General features: G+C 43.3%; 1 protein-coding gene across 1 annotated transcript in view; it reads right to left on the bottom strand.

Annotated features, from left to right (window-relative positions):
- Window positions 1–949: 949 nt before the first annotated feature.
- Smarcal1 (SWI/SNF related, matrix associated, actin dependent regulator of chromatin, subfamily a like 1) overlaps window positions 950–17998 on the bottom strand; it is a 52246-nt gene continuing 35197 nt past the window's right edge. Inside the window, exons 13-18 of the mRNA XM_028760621.1 lie at window positions 16508–16578; window positions 13740–13842; window positions 8338–8520; window positions 6020–6120; window positions 4767–4863; window positions 950–1265 (exon numbers count right to left, since the gene is read on the bottom strand). Of these exons, the coding sequence (XP_028616454.1) occupies window positions 1029–1265; window positions 4767–4863; window positions 6020–6120; window positions 8338–8520; window positions 13740–13842; window positions 16508–16578 (792 nt within the window). The 3' untranslated portion in view covers window positions 950–1028. The remainder of the gene's footprint in view (window positions 1266–4766; window positions 4864–6019; window positions 6121–8337; window positions 8521–13739; window positions 13843–16507; window positions 16579–17998) is intronic.

Raw genomic sequence — 17998 nt, 5'->3', positions numbered from 1 at the left:
TCAAGGCATGTAACATCAAACAGACAGCATAGATGCAGATAGGTGTAGAAGTGGGTGTCAAGTGTTCCTTTCTGATTTTCTCAAAACAAACAAAACCCTTTCACGTTCTGGTTCTTAACTCATTCCAAAGAATCTGTTCCCTAATGGTGTGATTGCTGTCTCCATTAATGAGCTAGGTGGGTAGGGAGGGGGTGTATACCTCCAGCACCAGGGAGGTAGAAACAAGAGGATCAGCAGTTCAAGATTATCCTTTGATACATAAGCAAGATTGAGACCAACTTGGGATATGTGAAAGGAAGCCTGTCTCAAAAACTTCAAGTTTTTATGTCAGTATGTTGACTATAGTAAGAGAAACACATTGCTTTTGCCTCTAAATGTAAATGTTAGAAAAGTTAAAATCACACTGTGTGGTCTGTATTATATCACTATGGACTATATTGCTTCAGTCAGAGGCTGGCAAACTATGGACCATGCACACTATCTGCCCACTGCTTGCATCTAAGTTTGTGACCTCAGAATGTTTTTTCACACTTGTGATGGTTTTAAAAGTCAAAAATCAAATTCATGATGGGAAAATCAAATTTTACATTTTGTGTCCATAAATAGAACTGTTGTGTATTAGGAAAGAGGACTGGCCATCACTGCTGCTTTTCCGGTTGCATAAATTCCACAAAGGCTTTGTCTTTAGAAGGTTACTACCTTGGGCAGTGCCTGTACTGTGAGGTACTTAATAAATGTACTAGTTGAAATTTTTAGGCATTGGGGGGTTGCATAGGAAGCACTTTATTAAGAATGTAAATTATGACTACTCTAAGCCATGGTATATTTTAATCTAAAAAAGCTAAAAATAATTAAGCCTTCAAGCAGGCCCGTCTAGGAACACAGGAAAGGAAATGCTGGTACCCACCGGCCTTGTACTCGTCTGCTGCATGACAAAAGGAATACAGGCTTTTGAACAAAATACTTTTATTTCAATGAGTTCCATGATTTTTGAATGGTCTTTCATTTCTTTTCTTTCTTTGACCCTTTCAAAAGGGAGAGCTAAAGCTGTCCCAATTATCAAATAATTCAGATCTCCTTTTATTTGGTGGACTGTCTGTGGTTTCATCATCTAAGATATCTCCCAGATCCTGGGAACTATTTCCAGAGATTCCTGAAGTACTTGCTAGTTCAAAGGACTCTGCTGCTTCTAAGAATTCCATGTCATTTCCATCGTCTTCAAAGGACTGCTGGAACAGGTCATAGATAGTCTTCTGCTTTGGGTCCTTTATTAGAGAAAGAGAAAGTGTAAATGGAAGAAGCTAGTCCTGATACTGACCCCAGGACTGCTCTAAGTGAGAGAGATGGTGCATAGTATTCAGCCAGGGGACCTACAGTGACGTGAGACTGGCAGTAACCAATGACCTGCAGAGATGGTCACCTTCCTTGCGTCTTCTCTGCTCTTCACTGGCTAGAGATAAACAGGAAAGACAGGTGCTGCTCTCACAGTAAGCTTTATGATGGGAATGTTCTTTTTCCTTCCTTTTTAATTTTCTATATCTGCACTTCCATATTACAATATCTGCAGTAATCCACTTCTTCCTAAACCCGGGTCTTTCTAAATGGAAGTTAGTTAAGCTGGAATTTGTCTTCACAAGACATCCTGCCTCACTTTCTGAGTGGATCCATCCTTGTGTCTGATGTTAAAGATACAGATGATCAGAATGCACACCACATACATCTGACCACTATTGGCAGTGTTAATGCCACGCCTAGCAGTGACAACCATGACACATGGCAGGCTGAATCAAAACTCTTAATGCTGACTATCTCATGGTCCATGGATACATTTTTAGCATCATTGTGGCAATCCACAGATCCATAAAGCTGTTTAAAATCAAATGCTGAGAAGGCTCAGTGAGTAAAAACACTTGGTGCTATATGCCCAACACAGCTTCTCTCCTCACTTTACAAATCCACCAGTGTTTTCGTAATCCTTCTGCTTGAAATTGCCAGTATGTTCTTTGACTCAAAAGGCTTATTCCTGTCAACACTTTTTCTTAGCAAGTTGCTTTTAAAAAAAGAAGTTTTTTTTTTAATGTCTTGTGTATATGTGCCATGTATGTGGGTACCTAAGGAGGCCAAAGGAAGGCATCAGATTCCTGAAGTTATAGGAAGTTACAGAATAATAGGCAGCTGTGAGCTATCCAGTGTGGATGACTGGATCTGAACCCTGGTCTCCTGGAGGAGCAGTGAGCACTCTTAATCACTGAGCCACCTCTTCAGCCCAAGTTACCGGTAACTCTAGCCACATCCCTTAATATATGCTAAGAAGACCACAGCTCATTTGCATCTCTGCCTTAGGGCTCCTTACCAGCAGCCGCCTGATTTTACTCCTAGGCAGTCCTTTAGCACGATTCCTGTTGTTGAGTCATGGGCTCTCTTATGTCCACCTCAAGTCTGAGGTAGCTTCCCCGGCTTTCTGGTTCTGCAACTAGGTCTCAACCTAACTAGTCCCTGTTTCTTAACAGAATTCCTCAACACTGAAGGACACCCTTGAAAACCATCAGGAGAGCATGTCACATAAGAATTCCAGATTATTTCATTAGCCCATGCCCCAGGATCCCAGCCTTTCAAAATAGGAAGTGATTTTAAAGACTATTAAGAGTATGTGCTTCATGTGCTCCCAAAGAATGCACTCAGTGGCCCCTTTGTGAGCAAAGTGCAAAGTCAAGGAAATGTTTCGATGTGAGGCAGCCTGGTCCAGCAGGTGCCTGCCCGTGCCTTTTTGATGAAGAGAGAGACAACACTATTCACAGACCTGGAGTATGCATAGTTGACTGGGAATGAGTTCCAAGATCAGATAATTCTTTATTTCCCCTCTTGGAAGGAAGGCTGTTTGAACATGACTCTGTTTGCTTTTTCTCCATGAAAGAGGAAGCATTTTCTTTTTCTAGTTACTAATGAAGTTCTCAGCCCTATCTTAGTAGAAGCAGGTAAGCTTTAATCAAAATAAACACCAATAAGTCTCACACAGGTTCAAAGTTTCTGAGGGTAAGGCCAGGATGAGAAAGGTTGAAGACAATCCTTCAGAATAAACCTTTCTTTTCAAAGGGCATTAGTAACTTAGATGTCCTTAGCATAGTCACCAACCACATGTCAGAGTGCCAGCAAAACTTCCATGTAAGGTCATTTTACTGGTGTCTTAGTTCCTGTTTTTGTCTAAAAGGGTAAGTTATGATGTGGTGACTTGAATAGGAATGCCCCCATAGGCTCATGTGTTTGAATACTTGGTCCATAGGGAGTGGCACTATTAGGAGGTGTGGCCTTGATGAAGGAAGTGTGTCACTAGGGGGTGGGCTTTGAGGTCTCAGAAGCTCAAGCCAGTTCTCTTCCTGCTACCTGTGGATCCAGATGCAGAATTTTCATCTCCTTCTTCAGCACCATGTCTGCCTGCATTCCACCATGCTTCTTGCCATGATAATGGACTAAACCTCTGGTTTAGTCTATTAATTAATTAGCCTTCATTAAATGTTTTCCTTTATAAGAATTGCCTTGGGCATAGTGTTTCTTGACAGCAATAAAACTCTAAGACATATAGTCAACATTCAAAAATATGGTGTCTGTTGAATGTGGTATCTCAGGCCTATAATCCATAAGCATTCAGAATGCTGAACAGGAGGACCTTGAGTTCAAGACCTGCCTGGGTGATAGGACAGCCTAACTCAAAAAGGCAATTATTCCAATAATTACACACACACACACACACACACACACACACACACACACACACACACACACACTTTTTAAGTTGTAGGCACCTGCTCTTCATACAAACAGTGCTGCAGAAGCACGGAGTGAATGTGAAAAGAGTGGAGGAAGCCCTGAGTATTCGATCGTGCAGGGTAGACTGCCATGTCAAGGACCCACAGCCTCAGACCCATGCAAGTTGCAAAGCTGCCTCTGGTCCACGTGTGAATGCTGACAGTGTGTGCAAGTACAAGTATTTACAAACAAATGACCAGCTTCCTCCTCCCAGATGACTGAAATCTGGGACTGGTTCTCACATAAGCCCCTACCGGTGCTGGCTAACTTCTTCTCAATGCTACGCACAGTAAACATGATGAGCTTTTAGCTTGATTTGTAGTATCTGCTGCTCTTAGCAGAGTGAGCCTAGTCCACCTGATCCCAGCTTTTCTGTACGTGTGTCTATCCTTTCTCTATTTCCTAGTCACCCCAGTTAAGTTTCCAGGCCCAAGCTATGTATGATGTGCCACGGCTCCATCCCTTCTGGGGCCAAGAAACCTCTCTTTGGCACCTGTTAGCATATATCCGTCATGGGAGGATGTTCTCTGGCCTCTTACACTGTACAGCAAGAGCTGTTGTTACAGAAGGAAGAGCTGAGGTGGAAAGACTTCTATCTCAGGCTGGTTTCAGATGTCATATGGCTATGCTGGACAGTTTGGTGGTGGCCCTGCTGTATGGCTGGTATTGCTGTCTTACTTATGGGGACAACTAACAGTTGCCATGGGGATCTTTTTCTCATGTCCTCATGAAAGAGACAGCAGGTCAGCTTTGGTTTGGAGAGTCTTTAGGGCACATGAGAAACAGCAGCAATCACTAGCAACCCCCTCCTCATAAGGGATCACACAAACAGAATGACTGTAGGCCCACCTGTCCACCCTGGGAAGTGACTGACACCTCCCCCCTCAGTACCCATGAGCTTGGCAGACAGCTCACTCACTGCCTTGCTTTATATAGGATGAGGAGTCATGTGCTGGCGTTACCTTGTAGAGGTAGTCCGTAGCTTCCGTCATTTCCGAGAAATTGGACTCAGAAAGGCCAGCTTCCCCCAGAACTTTAATCTTTTCTTGAATCAGAGGCCTGTGGGGAGAAATGAGCTGTAGTGAACACACCTGCCCAGGACTGGAAGGCTGACTGAATGAGGCCCCTTTGTTCCTTCAGGCCTGTGAGGAGGTAACTGGAGCTCATCTCTGTATCTCTCAGGCCTTTCTGAAATACTTGCCCTGCCTCAACTGGAAACAGTCCACTCTCTGTTCACAATACCAGGTACAAAATACCCTCTAGCACAAGATGTCTAGGAAATAAATTCTACCTCATTACAATAAAAATCTGAGTTTGCTGTAAGAAGCTGCCCCATGAGCAAATCCATTTACAAAGGGACGAAGTAGGGTGATCTGGCTGCGCTGCAGAGGTCAGGTACCCTAGCCACCAGCTGAACAATGGTTCAGAGAGCGAGTACTAATGGGATAACTAAGGAACTTCACATCAGGAAGAGGGAAAGGGATTGAGAAAGACCCTGAAGGACTATAACTTAGATGACAGACACAAGCTTCAAGGGTTGAAATGTGACCCTCAGCACCAAAAGAGACTGAGGCGGAAGGATCAAAAGTTCAAGGCCCCCTGGACTACAGAGACTTAAGGCCAGCACAGGGCAAACTTAATGAGACTCTATCTCAAAATGAAAAATGAGGATTGTATAGTAAAGCTTAGAGGTGGGGAACTTGCTTAGCATATGCAGGCCCTATGCTCAATCTTCTGTAACACATAGAATAGACATACACACACACACACACACACACACACACACACACACACACACACACACACACTGACTGCAGCCCTGCCATGAAGCACTGCATGGTTAAGAATAAGCACTTTCTCCATGCCTAGCCCTGACAGAGGTGACCATATCACATATCACAAAAGAGAAAAGAACACTGACCCCATCCTAAAACATGCTGCAGCTGAGAACTGAGTGGTCTTAAGTGAACTCTATCTAATATCTAAGTTCTTCTCCCTCTTGGACCAGTGGGAAGAGTCATTTGCCTTTATTATAACTGATTTAACCCTGCACCCCGCAAGTCTCCAAGGAACACTAGTGATGAGGGCCAAGAATCGGAAGCAGGAAGCCATCACTAACAGGTCTCAACAAAAGCTTAAGTACTGAAGGAACAAAGAAACCACGCCCTGTGATCCTCAACCGCTCAGCACATTCAAGGCACCCGCCTATGCATACCAAAGGTAGTCATCTGCTGTGCCTTTTGCCACCAAGTAGTGGATGCCTACAGACTTTGTCTGTCCAATGCGGTGCACACGGTCCTCAGCCTGGATCAGCACCTGTGTGGTCAGGGAACAAGACAGTTAAAGGCCTAAGTAAGTCCATCCCATCACAGTGAGGGGTATCTATCCATTAAGCCCCACTAAGCATGCTGTGAAAGGACAGCATGGTTTCTGACTGAGGACTGGCTAGAAATTGAGATCCCAAGTGATCTTAAGGGACAGCATGCATTTCACCACACTACCAGACTCCAGGCTCCTGACAGGAGGCCACAGACCTCCATTGATTCCAGCCTTCCAATAACATAGGACAACAACCACTAGCCCCTTCACAGGTAGGGGGCATGACTACAGGCTGTGGCGCCTCAAGATAGTTTTCCATATTAATGAGATACCTAAAGGCCAGAGGGGTGTAGCCAATTAAACATTCCTTCCCAGGCCCTCCTCCTTACAAAGATATTTAACCTCAGGCCTGCCCTGAAAATACCGGGGTTTAGTTTTCATCTATTTTTTTCCATGACAATAAATATCAAGACCATAGACTATTTCTCTTCCTTGGGACAGTAGGGAAGAGTAGAGCAGGTCTTCATCCACAGAGCTGCTGTCTAATCTCCCCTAAAAGAATTCTCTGCGATCTCAGCCACAGAGATCTAGCCACCCAAGCAAGTAAGCCGAGCCAGCCATGATCCAGCCAAGCAAGTCCTCCTGACAGAACTCCCCTCCCCACTGGACCTCAGACTGCTCCCCCACCCCGAGTGGAGTCCTGCAGCTTCACAATAGCCTGATGTCCACCTGGTGCTGTGTGGAGTGAGCAAAGGCAAGAGTCCTGCCTCTGTCCTCCATGTGCAGCCCTAGTCCTGTTGGGGGGGGAGGCAGATGCAGGACCCCCACAACAACCCATGCACACTATAACCCAACAAGATGCCTCTATCAAACATTTCCCCTATCTCTTATAGAACTGAGAGACACTAACAAACCTCAGGACCTGGTATCTAGCAGAAACCACACTTGGGCACTGTGCTAGGGCTTGTGGGTAAAGCATGGGTATAGGCTCTGCCTCCAGTCTGTGTGCTGGGGAGAAATGATACAAATAGGCACACTTTCCTTTCTAATCTCTCGAAAATTGGAAGTTATCTTCCAGGGACTGCAGAGGGGGCTCAGCGGTTGAGAGGACTTGTTCCTGCAGAGGACCTGGTGGCTCACAACCATATACAATTCACTTCCAGGGGATGTGGACTTCTGACTTTCAAGAGGCACTAGACATGCAAGTAGTACATTGACATATATGTAAGCAAAATAATGATACACATAAAACAAAAAATATATCTAAATTTTTAAAGTTTATCTTCCAAATATCTAGATATATCACAAAAGGGATCCTGCATGATGATTAGGGGTGGATGTTGTTTTCATGTGCTGGTAAGCCCCTTAGTAACCGGAACCAGGACACCGGTTTATGAATAGCCTCAACCTTAGAGCCTACCCATCATTAAAGCAATAGCTGATATGTACCCTGTAAAAGTGACATGTCGGAAAATGAGAGGGAAAATAACTTTTTTTCTGAGACTCCAAGAAATGTTTATGAATTCAAATAAATGTCTTAGACCTGCCATCACAGCCCCTGGCTATCAGTCACGGCACCAAGCAACACGTGGTGCTGTCACTTGTTCTGAGGCCCCCACTGGCAAATAGCTCAAAGGGACAATTAACAAAGGGCCTCTAAAGACTTAGCTATACAGTCCTGGATCTCCACTTGGGCTTTCTGTGCCCACTTTCCTCTCAGGGGAGATGAAGGCTAGGACTTTCCTAACTCTACAGCAGGATTTCTCCACCAGTAAGACAGAGCCAACAATCCTGCAGGCTGCTGTGAAGACTCGCAGTGCTGGAAACAAGTGAACAGCAACAAAAACAAACACAAGAGTGAACAGCAACAGGCAGGGCTGAGCTTGAGGGAACGCTTGCAGAACATGCAATCTTTTTTTAAAAAAAATTATTTATTTTCATGTGGATGAACGTTATGCCTGCACGCATGTGCACTACATGTGTACCTGGTACTCACAGAAGTCTGAACAGACAGGGACTGAAGTTAGAGATGGTTGTGAGCCACCATATGGGTGCTGGGAATTGAACCCAGGTCCTCTGTAAGAGGAGCCAGTGTTCTTAACTGCTGAGCCATCTCCCCAGCCCAAGAACATGTCTTCCGACATTCGTTTACAGATCTTGTATTTCTCAGCCCTGAGCATGCCCAAGGGGATTCTAGTCAACTACATTCCTTACCCCTGGGTTCCAAAACAGCTCAGCAAACACCACCAGATCAGCTGAGGAGAAGGTAAGGCCCATGTTGGCAGCTGTGATGGACAACACCGCCACTGTATGCCCTTTGGACTGTTGGAACTGCTGGCACATAGCCTCCCGGTCTGCTGAGGGGGTGGAGCCATCAATCCTCATGTGCTGAACATTCTGTGTGACAAAGGTGGAACGGAGGTAAACTTTGACAGTATCCAGGGGCTGCCCAGCCAGCTCATCTAGGTAGGGCCCACACTGCTCTGCTACTCCACCCTCTAACTTCAGGGCTGTCTCTTTTACAAAACTGAAGGTTGGACTGACACAATCATACAAGCACATATGGTCAAAGGAAACAAAACAAACAGGCCTCTGTGCATGGGGCTATTGCCCATGCAGCAGCCTTTTGTAGAAGTATAAAATAGTATTACCACCAGGATGCCAACTTTGATACAACTCAGAGATCCTCAGATTTCCCATGCTACCTGTGTACATGTGTGTGCATGCACATGAATGTGGGGAGGGGGTGGGAGGCTGTATGCATGTGCTCATGTCTTTACATGTATACTCATTCCTCATTTTTATCAGCAGGGTTTTTATGTATTCATCTCTATAATGGTGGTGATTGGTTCCTTGATCACAGGGTCCTTCTGAAGGCATCTGAGAATGGACTTCCCCACCTCTTTCTTCCCCAGTGGGCCTTCCTAACGGCCCCCACCATGTAGTACCTGCATACCCTGAATTCTGAGGTGTTTAATCTGTAATCGTTACACAAATGTGATCAACATGATGCCTTGGAGCTGAGCTTTTCCCTCAGTGACATTCACCGTAGAGTTGTCAAGTGTTGTTTACCTCAGTAATCTGCTCATGGTTCTGTGGAGCGGTATCCACATCATGGCACATGCCCACGATCCCATGTACACACAGAAGGGCATCTGGGCAGAACTGGGGGTTACTGCCAGTAAGGCTGGTAGGAAGGTTTGTGAACAGGCTATTCAGTGTGAACTTAAGTTTTTGTTTCTTTGAGGTTGTCCTGGAGCCAACTTCTGGATTGTACAGTAATTGCATGTTTAATCTGGCTGTTTTAAGAGGCATTTAAAATATTACTCTTTTTTCATTGAATATTACATATCTTTCAAAGAAAAACTGTATTTTATTCTTCACCCAAATCATACTGTAAACTGCTAAAATATTTTTAAATTTATGTGACAATAAATAATTTAACCATTTTCTTCTTTCTTTCTTTCCCTTCCTTTCTTCCTTCCTTTTCTTTCAATCTTTCTTTCTCCTCCCACCCCAAGACAGGCTTTCTCTGTGTAATACGGGTTGTCCTTTGTAGAGCAGGCTGGCCTTGAACTCAGAGATCCTTCAGCCTCTGTCTTCCCAGTGCTGGGATTAAAGGTGTACACCACCACCACTATCCAGCCTATCTTTTTATCTCTACAGATTTAGGAGTTATCTGATTTTTTCTTTTCTAAAACAGAAGAGTTGGTAGGTATTTATTCATCAATAAAGTTAAAAATAAAATAAGTTAAAAAAAATCCCTGTAGTGTATCTATACAGTGAGGTTTTACTTAGCACTAAAAAAAAAAAAAACTGTTGATAAAACATTGATGAATCCAAGTATATGAACAAAAGACAAAAAACAATCACACAAACAAAAACTAAAAATAGAGTGCATATTGAATGATTCCACACTTGTGACAAACTCCAAAAAATGCAAACCAGTCAAGTGAGAGCAGCTCAACTCAGCCCAGAGAGAGGGGCAGGAAGGGGCAAGACGGGATGAGGACAGAGAGCCGGGGCAGACGGGGGCGGAGGGTAATGGCCATGTTCATCGTCATGCTCACTCTCATCAAACGGCACACTTTATGTGTAGTATATCACACAGCAATGATTTCCTTAGGTTACAAAATTCAAATACTATAGTAAAAGGAAAAAAAAAAAAAGGAAAATTCATCATTGCCAGGCTGCTTCGTGACAGATGAGACAAAGCCACGTCAGGTGGCAGCACACACGCAAAACTCTGAGGGTCCGAAGGAAAACAAACCTTTGCTGAGTGTGGTGGTGCACACCTGTAATTCCAGCATTCAGAGGATGTAGGCGGGAGGATTGCAGATGTGAGGCTAGCCTGGGCTACACTGGGCAAGATTCTGTCTCAAAAAAATAAAAGAAAGGGTTCGTGCTCTGTTTCACTCACTCAGTCACGGACCAGATTTTGTGTCGTATGCTGCCATTGTGTCTACCTCATACTGCTCGCTGCCAGTCTCCCTGGACAGTCAGTGTTCTTCCAAATCCTCTTTTACTTTGTATTTAGAAATATCTTAGCTCTCCAGATTAGATGATTCAGTGGGTACAGCTGCGTCCTGCCAAGTCTGACAACCTGAATTTGAGCCCAGGAGAAAGGGAGCCCCAGCGCCCACAAGTTTAATACAGTAAACAGTAAGGTAAAGATTTATTGAACTCCTCTCCCTGTCTCAGTTACCCAGAAAGCTTCCCGACAGTTATTTGCTGAATAAACTAAACAACTCCTTGGTTCACGTTTCCTAGCTGTTGGATGCCATGACTCGGTGCTTGTGACATGCACAGTCCGTTCAGGATTATGTCTCCAACACTGCTGTCCTTTCTCAGACCTCTCCTGCTTATTTTCTGAGATGTCCCTTAGGATAACAGCTAAGGTTCCTTTTAAAAACCAGATTTAACTGAGCTCTGCTGAGCTGTGCAGGTCTCTAATCCAGCCATTTGGGAGGTTGACATGGGAGGACACAAGTTCAAAGTCCTGTCTGGCCAACTCACTCAGATACAGTATCAAATTTTTAAAAATTAAAAAAGGGTTTAGGAATATAGCTCAGCGGTAGGACACTCTTAACTGCAGAACTAGCCATTCAGCCATGGCTGGTAGATGTTTTAAAATAACTCATTTTAGTATACTTATTTGAAATCTAAGTATCGTACTAAACTGTTATACGTTCTAATCGTTTTGTAATTAATTGTCTTGGGTTTCTTGAAAACCCAGAAGGTCTTCTAGAGGTTACAGATTTAACTATTTCAGCCTGCTCCTAAACCATTTTGTATGCAAGAATCAAACCCAAAAAGGTTGAAGATCCACTATACAATCCCAGATAAAAACTCCAAGAGAAAACTTCATAGCCTTGCTTAGTCATAAAAACATAAGCTACAAAACAAAACATGGATTAACTTGACATGTAACTAAAATGATAAATCTTTTACTTAAAATAAAGTTAATGAGGCCTGCAAGGGTTAAACATGTAGTAACATGAACTGAGCACAAGAACTCAGGGCTGCAAGGGTTAAACATGTAGCAACATGAAGTGTGCAGGAAAATTCAGGGCTACAAGGCTTTGGCAGGATAATAAATCTGAGCAGCTACCTTTAACTGCAATCCAATAAAACTGAAAATAAGTCTATCCTATGAGGACACACAGAGGCACTCTTGACACTCTCTACAGCAGTATATGCACTACACACCCAACTACATGTTACACCTTGTAAAGAAATCTCAGAAGCAATGGTGGGCAAAACAGCAATGGCAGTTACACTACCCTCCTACTGATGCAAATTCGTTACTAAAGAGACCAGATTTAGGAGAGGGAGCACATCCTGATGGCTGTTATTGGTTGTCAACTTCTGGAGTTAACTAAAACCCAAGTGATTGGGCACACCTGTGAGGGATTTTTGCTTAATTGAATCATTTGAAGTGGCAAGACCCACTTCTAGTCTGGATCTTCGAGGTGGGAAGATCCAGCTTTAATCTAGACTATACCCTTTGCTATATAAAGGATATGGAAGAAGAAAAGTCTCCCTTTGCTGGCTTGCTTTCACTAGCAAGTCCATTCCCTCATTGGCATTAATCTACTTCTGTGGGAGTCTGTCATGTACTGAAGACCAGCTAAGACAACCAGCCTTGTGGACTGAATAACTACTGGGTTCTTGGACCTTCTGTGTATAGGTAAACATTGTTTGATTAGCTGAACCACAGCCTGTAAGTCATTCTAATAAATCCTCTTTCTATATATGAAAGAATCATTTTATAGGTTCTGTTACTCTAAAGAACCCTGACTAATACAGACATGCACTAAATTCAAGACAGGACCTCTGGGGACTGAAGGAAGGGAATGAAATTAGATTACTAACTGGGGCCCAAGTGTTTTATTACTTAAAAACCAGGTGCTGGTAGGATGACACAGTGGTTAAGAGCATGTTACTGCTCCTGCAGTGTGAGCTCCCACACTTGGTGGCTCACAATTGCTCAAAATTCTAGGCTCCACATAAATGTAATTAAAAATTAAATAAACTGGGGCTGGAGAGATGGCTCAGTGGTTAAGAGCACTGACTGCTCTGCCAGAGGTCCTGAGTTCAATTCCCAGCAACCACATGGTGGCTCACAACCATCTATAATGGGATCCAATGCACTCTTCTAGTGTGTCTGAAGACAGTTGCAGTGTACTCATATACATAAAAAATAAATTAATTTAAAAAAATTGAATAAACCACCCAGGACTGGTGACATAGCCTGTCATCACAAGTAACAAGGAGTCCAAGGTCATTAGTTCAAGGCCTGTCTGAGCTATATATAGCATGAGTTCAAATTAATCTCAATAACTTAGCAAGACCTTGTCTTAAAAAAAAAAATTTATAGAGGCTTGGAAATGTAGTTTAGTGGTATATCAGATGCACAGTATCCAAGAGATCCTGGATTCAATCTTTAAGTACCACAAAGATTAAACAAATCTTAAAAAGAAGGAGGAGCAGGAAGAGGAGGAAGAATGGATGAACGAATGAGAAAAAAAAAACCCTGTCTTGACATAAGTACTGTGATTTTTTTCCTTATTCAGCCTGTGAGAGATTCACAGGTGTTGGATTTTACTCTGTATTCCTTAAACACTGTAGAAGTACAAGTAACGAGGAAGGGAATTTATGATCCTAAACTAAAGCAAAGGTCAAGAGGGAGTGAAAATGCAGTGTGTCGCATTTTAGTGAATGTCCTCGGAGCTTCCTCTACCTCGGAGTTCCTTCCGGATTGCTTTTGCTCACTTTATCAAGATCCATCAAATGGCACTGAAAAGCCAGACACTACCATGTGCAACTTACAAAGGCTTCTGGGTAATAGTGAGGTTCATTCTGTTATGAATGCAGAGAATGGAAGAGTCCCTGGAGACTTAAAGCAAGACTCCTGTTTACAGTAGGAGGATGACGGAGTGCCCAGTGTGAGGACACTTGACCTCCCTGTGTACCGACTGCTCAGAAGGCCTTCAGCAAGGTTTCTAGAAACCATGGCCTCACTTCTTTGCATAGTCCTGACCCAATGCTGTGCAGAACAGCCTGACACACAGATGGTAGAAGTCAAGACCTCCCAGACTTCAGAGGGGGCTTACCTTCCTCTCAAGTTCCTTACCAACTGCATCCAGAACCACCTTATGGTGTGCAAACACTAGAAACTTCTCTCGTCCGCTGTCGAGCAGGTCCAGGATATATTCACTATATTTGCAATGGTGCAGTTAGTTCCCACAGAGTGACATTAAGAACCTACAAGGTACCTGCCCATCCCCTCCCTCTTCTGAGACTTATCTTCCCGCCTTTACTCACACCAGGTCATGACAGAGGAAAAGGAGGTAAACCATCTTCTGACATGTTTAGAAGGAGTTTTCTACTCTAGTCATCTTACACACACAAAGTGGATTCCCCGTAGGCAAGAGTTCTATATGTCACTGGTGTGTTACTATGTGGGAGTCATGTTATGTAGATTACTGAAACCATAATCAGCTTTCATGTTAGTTGATATTACCAATTTAATTTGGTTTTAGCTCAAACCTGAAAGATTAGATAAAAAATTCTCTACACAAATTCAAGCTCAATGTTGAGAAATAAGTAATAACTGAGAAAAGACATTTAGGGGTGACTCTCCTCTCCCCTTCTACTGAGACCACAGCTGACAGAGCCCACGGTTACATCAGTGCTAATGGAGGTTTTTTCCCAGACAAGGGAACATGGTGGGAGGATCCACTTGCTTAGTCACCCATTAATTTAATTCTCTTTCTACTATGTATGTTTGTTTGTTTTTAATGGTTTATTAATTTAATTTGTATGAGGTTTGCTTACATGTGTGTATGTGTACACATGTGTGCACTGCCCACAAAGGCCAGAAGAGGGTGTCAGATCCCCTGGAAATGGGGTTACAGACAACCATGAGGAGTCCCATGGGTATGGGAACAAATCTGAGTCCTCTACAAGCACAGTGAGTGCTCTTAATCACTGCGCCCTCACCTCTCCAGCCCCAACTGTGTTTTTCCTAACTTTGTATTGTTTGTTTGTTTGTTTGTTTGTTTATCTACAAACCTTGAGTCTTAAAGGCAGAGGGCCATTGCTGGGAACTTGTAGGGTAAGGAGTCTCTCAGTCAGCTCTATTCCCCTTGGATTAGCACACAATCTCAAAGAAGAGTTGATCTGCACAGGTAACTATTGCTCACTTCTTGGGACACCAGAGCCCTCACCCAGGCCATGGTCCTCCTTTCTAGGGAAAGGGGCTCATTCATCTAGACAGAGTAGATAAGGCTCTCTCCTTGGGAAGGACAGACCTCAACAGATTTCTATGATATAGGCAGTGGACTGTTCTATAAACACCTAAGAATTATTTTCAAACAAAATTACATCTGACCAAAGTATCAAATTAGACTTCAATTGTAACTAGTGTATTTAACAGGATCTAATTATTCTGAGAGACATAAAATTTGTCATGATATAAGTGAAAGTTTATTGCCACAGCATTGAAAAACTACAAGGTCACAAAACCAGCTTGGTCAGCTCATAAAGACCTCTGGCCTCAATTTTCCTAATGACCCTTTCCTCTCCATACCCGACACAGCTAACTGCTCTGCTCATTTCAAGTTTCTCTTGTCATTAACAGAATGGACATGTTTGCCTACTACAATGTAGCTGTCTGTTTCACTGAAGGATGCACATTAAAAAGAAAACATGCAGCAGCAGCAAAAAAGAAAAAAAAAATGGGGACGAGAAGCAGCAGACAGCAGAGGAAATCGGGTTTTTACGATCCACAATCTAATTTCTGTTCCTTCGGTGACTCGGAGGTCTAGAGACTCACATGAGACGTACTCAGTATCAACACTTAAAAATGGGGCTAATGTAGTGACTCCCTAATTTCACGAAGAGGCTCCAGGTGTGAAATACATTGAGGTAAAAATTGTTTAGAAGCAGTACAGTGCTGCACTTTTATGGTGGGATTTAAGGCATTTGTCAGGAATGGCCCGGGCTTAAGAGGCAGCAGGACAGTTTGAAGCTCGGGATATGGCTCCATGCACTGTGCTTGCTCTGTACAAGGTATGGGCTCTGACAGTGCAAAGAACAAACTCAAGCCAATCAACACATGAGAATTTGTTTAATGGTTATATTTACAATACTAAGGGAAATGGATGTCTGTGGACCTAATAACTGAAGTGAGGCATCCCACAGACTCTGGAGGGACCGGGGCAAAGGACTGTCCCCTTGTCATCTGATATGCAGCAAAATATAAAAAAATGGGTCGGCAGGGTCAATCAGAGACAGTGGGTTGGCCAGGAGATCTGGGGGGCGGGGGGTGAGTGAAAGGACCAAGCAAGCTACTTCCTCTTTTTATTCACAGATCTCCATCCCAGAGCCAGTGTGGTACCACTCGCTCACATGAAATATGCTTTCATTGTGAATGAACCATATGATCCATTATCCCACCACACATCATGAGTGCAAGCAATTAAAAACTCAGGCAAAGTGCACATTGTCAGGATTGCCTCAAGTTTTAATGACATTGAAGTTGTGCATGTGTGTGCCTGCGTGTATGGAGGCCAGAGGGCAATATCAGGCATCTTCCTCAATCTTCTTAACGACCTCAGTCAAAGGTCTCTTACTGAACCTAGAGATCACTGACCAGGGCCAGCCAGCTGCAGGCATCAGTCCATCTGTGTCTCCTCACAGCTGGGACTGCAGATCTGTGTCATGGCTCTGGTTCTCTGTGTATGTGCTGGGGATCCAAATTAGGTCCTCATGCTTGTGTGACAAGCACGGCACTCACTGAGCCATCCCTGTATCCATCCCAAAACCACTGCTTTTAAACACACGCCATAGCAAAAGGTGAACCTTGGTGACTACTTACATGACACATGGGATTTTAGCTTCTGCCGTTCTATTGAAGAAGACAAGGAGAGCTTCTTTCTGCTGCTGTTTCTGTGGAGAGAGAATGAGAGTTTAACAGCCCACTCTCAGTGCTCCAGAATAAGCTGTCCCAACTGGAGATACCCTGAACGTCCTCCATCTAAGCGACTTCTCTATTCCAGTACATTTCAGAACTATTACTCATGTAATAGTTTCCAATTCTTTTTAACAATTCCAAATCTTGTTTTATATACATATTAGGCTGGAGAGATGGCTCAACACTTAAGAACACTGGCTGCTCTTCTATAGAGCAGGGTTCAATTCCCAGCACTCAGGTGGTGGTTCAGAGGCTTCTGTACCTCCAGTCTCAGGAAATCTGACACCCTCTTCTAGCCTCCAAAGGCACCAGGCTCACAGGGAGTACACAGGTATACATGCAGACAAATCACCCATGCATATAAAATAAAGTAATGAGGGGAGGCGAGGATGGAGTGCTGACTCAGAGTTCAGAGTACTTGTTGTGCATGCACAGGACCCCAGTTTGATTCTCAGCATCCACATCGTGGATCAAAGCCATCCGTAACTCAAGTTACAGTGTATCCAGTATTCTCATCTCTTTGGGCATCAAGTCTGTACATGGTGCACAGAAACACATATACACAAAACACTCATGCATAAAAAGTATGAGTAAATCTAATAAACTTTAAAAGCTCATTTGCTTATTATATAGATTATACGTTTATATCTAGTTATACTTTATATTTTATTTTGTAAAATATATATATATTTTTAAATTTAATTTAATTTAATTTTTTTTTTTTTTTTTAGGTTTTTTGAGATAGGGTTTCTCTGTGTAGCCCGGGCTGTCTTGGAACTCACTATGTAGACCAGGCTGGCCTGCAACTCAGAAATCCACCTGCCTCTGCCTCCCAAGTGCTGGGATTAAAGGTGTGCACCACCACTGCCCGGCTATACAATATATTTTATACAGAAAGTTATATATTGGCATATAAAATATATTTTATATAGAATGCCCATGTATAGAGGTGTCCTTTGACTTGCACTTGTGTGCTGTAGCATGTATACATGCATGATAATATCTTTTTGTCTTGTTTTGCTTTTTCGAGACAGGGTTTCTCTGTGTAGCCCTGGCTGTCCTGGAACTCACTCTGTAGACCAGGCTGGCCTCGAACTCAGAAATCCGCCTGTCTCTGCCTCCCAAGTGCTGGGACTAAAGGTGTGTGCCACCACTGCCTGGCTGCATGATACTATCTTAATATATAAATGTTACATGCAAAAATATATGAAATCAAAAATAATTATTTTAACAGGAGGATAAAAACTACCACTACTTATTATAGCCATGCAGTATCATAAGAAATACACATGTAGCAATTCAGAAGTGAAGATTGCTATGTTTTCGGAAGCTCTCACTGCACAGATGAGGAGGGTAAAGTGAGGGCTGAGGTGACTTAGTTGTTGCACTTCTACT

The sequence above is a fragment of the Grammomys surdaster genome, unplaced genomic scaffold (assembly GCF_004785775.1).
Source record: "Grammomys surdaster isolate TR1022 unplaced genomic scaffold, NIH_TR_1.0 126546, whole genome shotgun sequence".
NCBI classification, from domain to species: Eukaryota; Metazoa; Chordata; class Mammalia; order Rodentia; family Muridae; genus Grammomys; species Grammomys surdaster.
The sequence above is the reverse complement of the archived record's forward strand: the minus strand, read 5'-3'. Positions and strand labels throughout refer to the sequence as shown.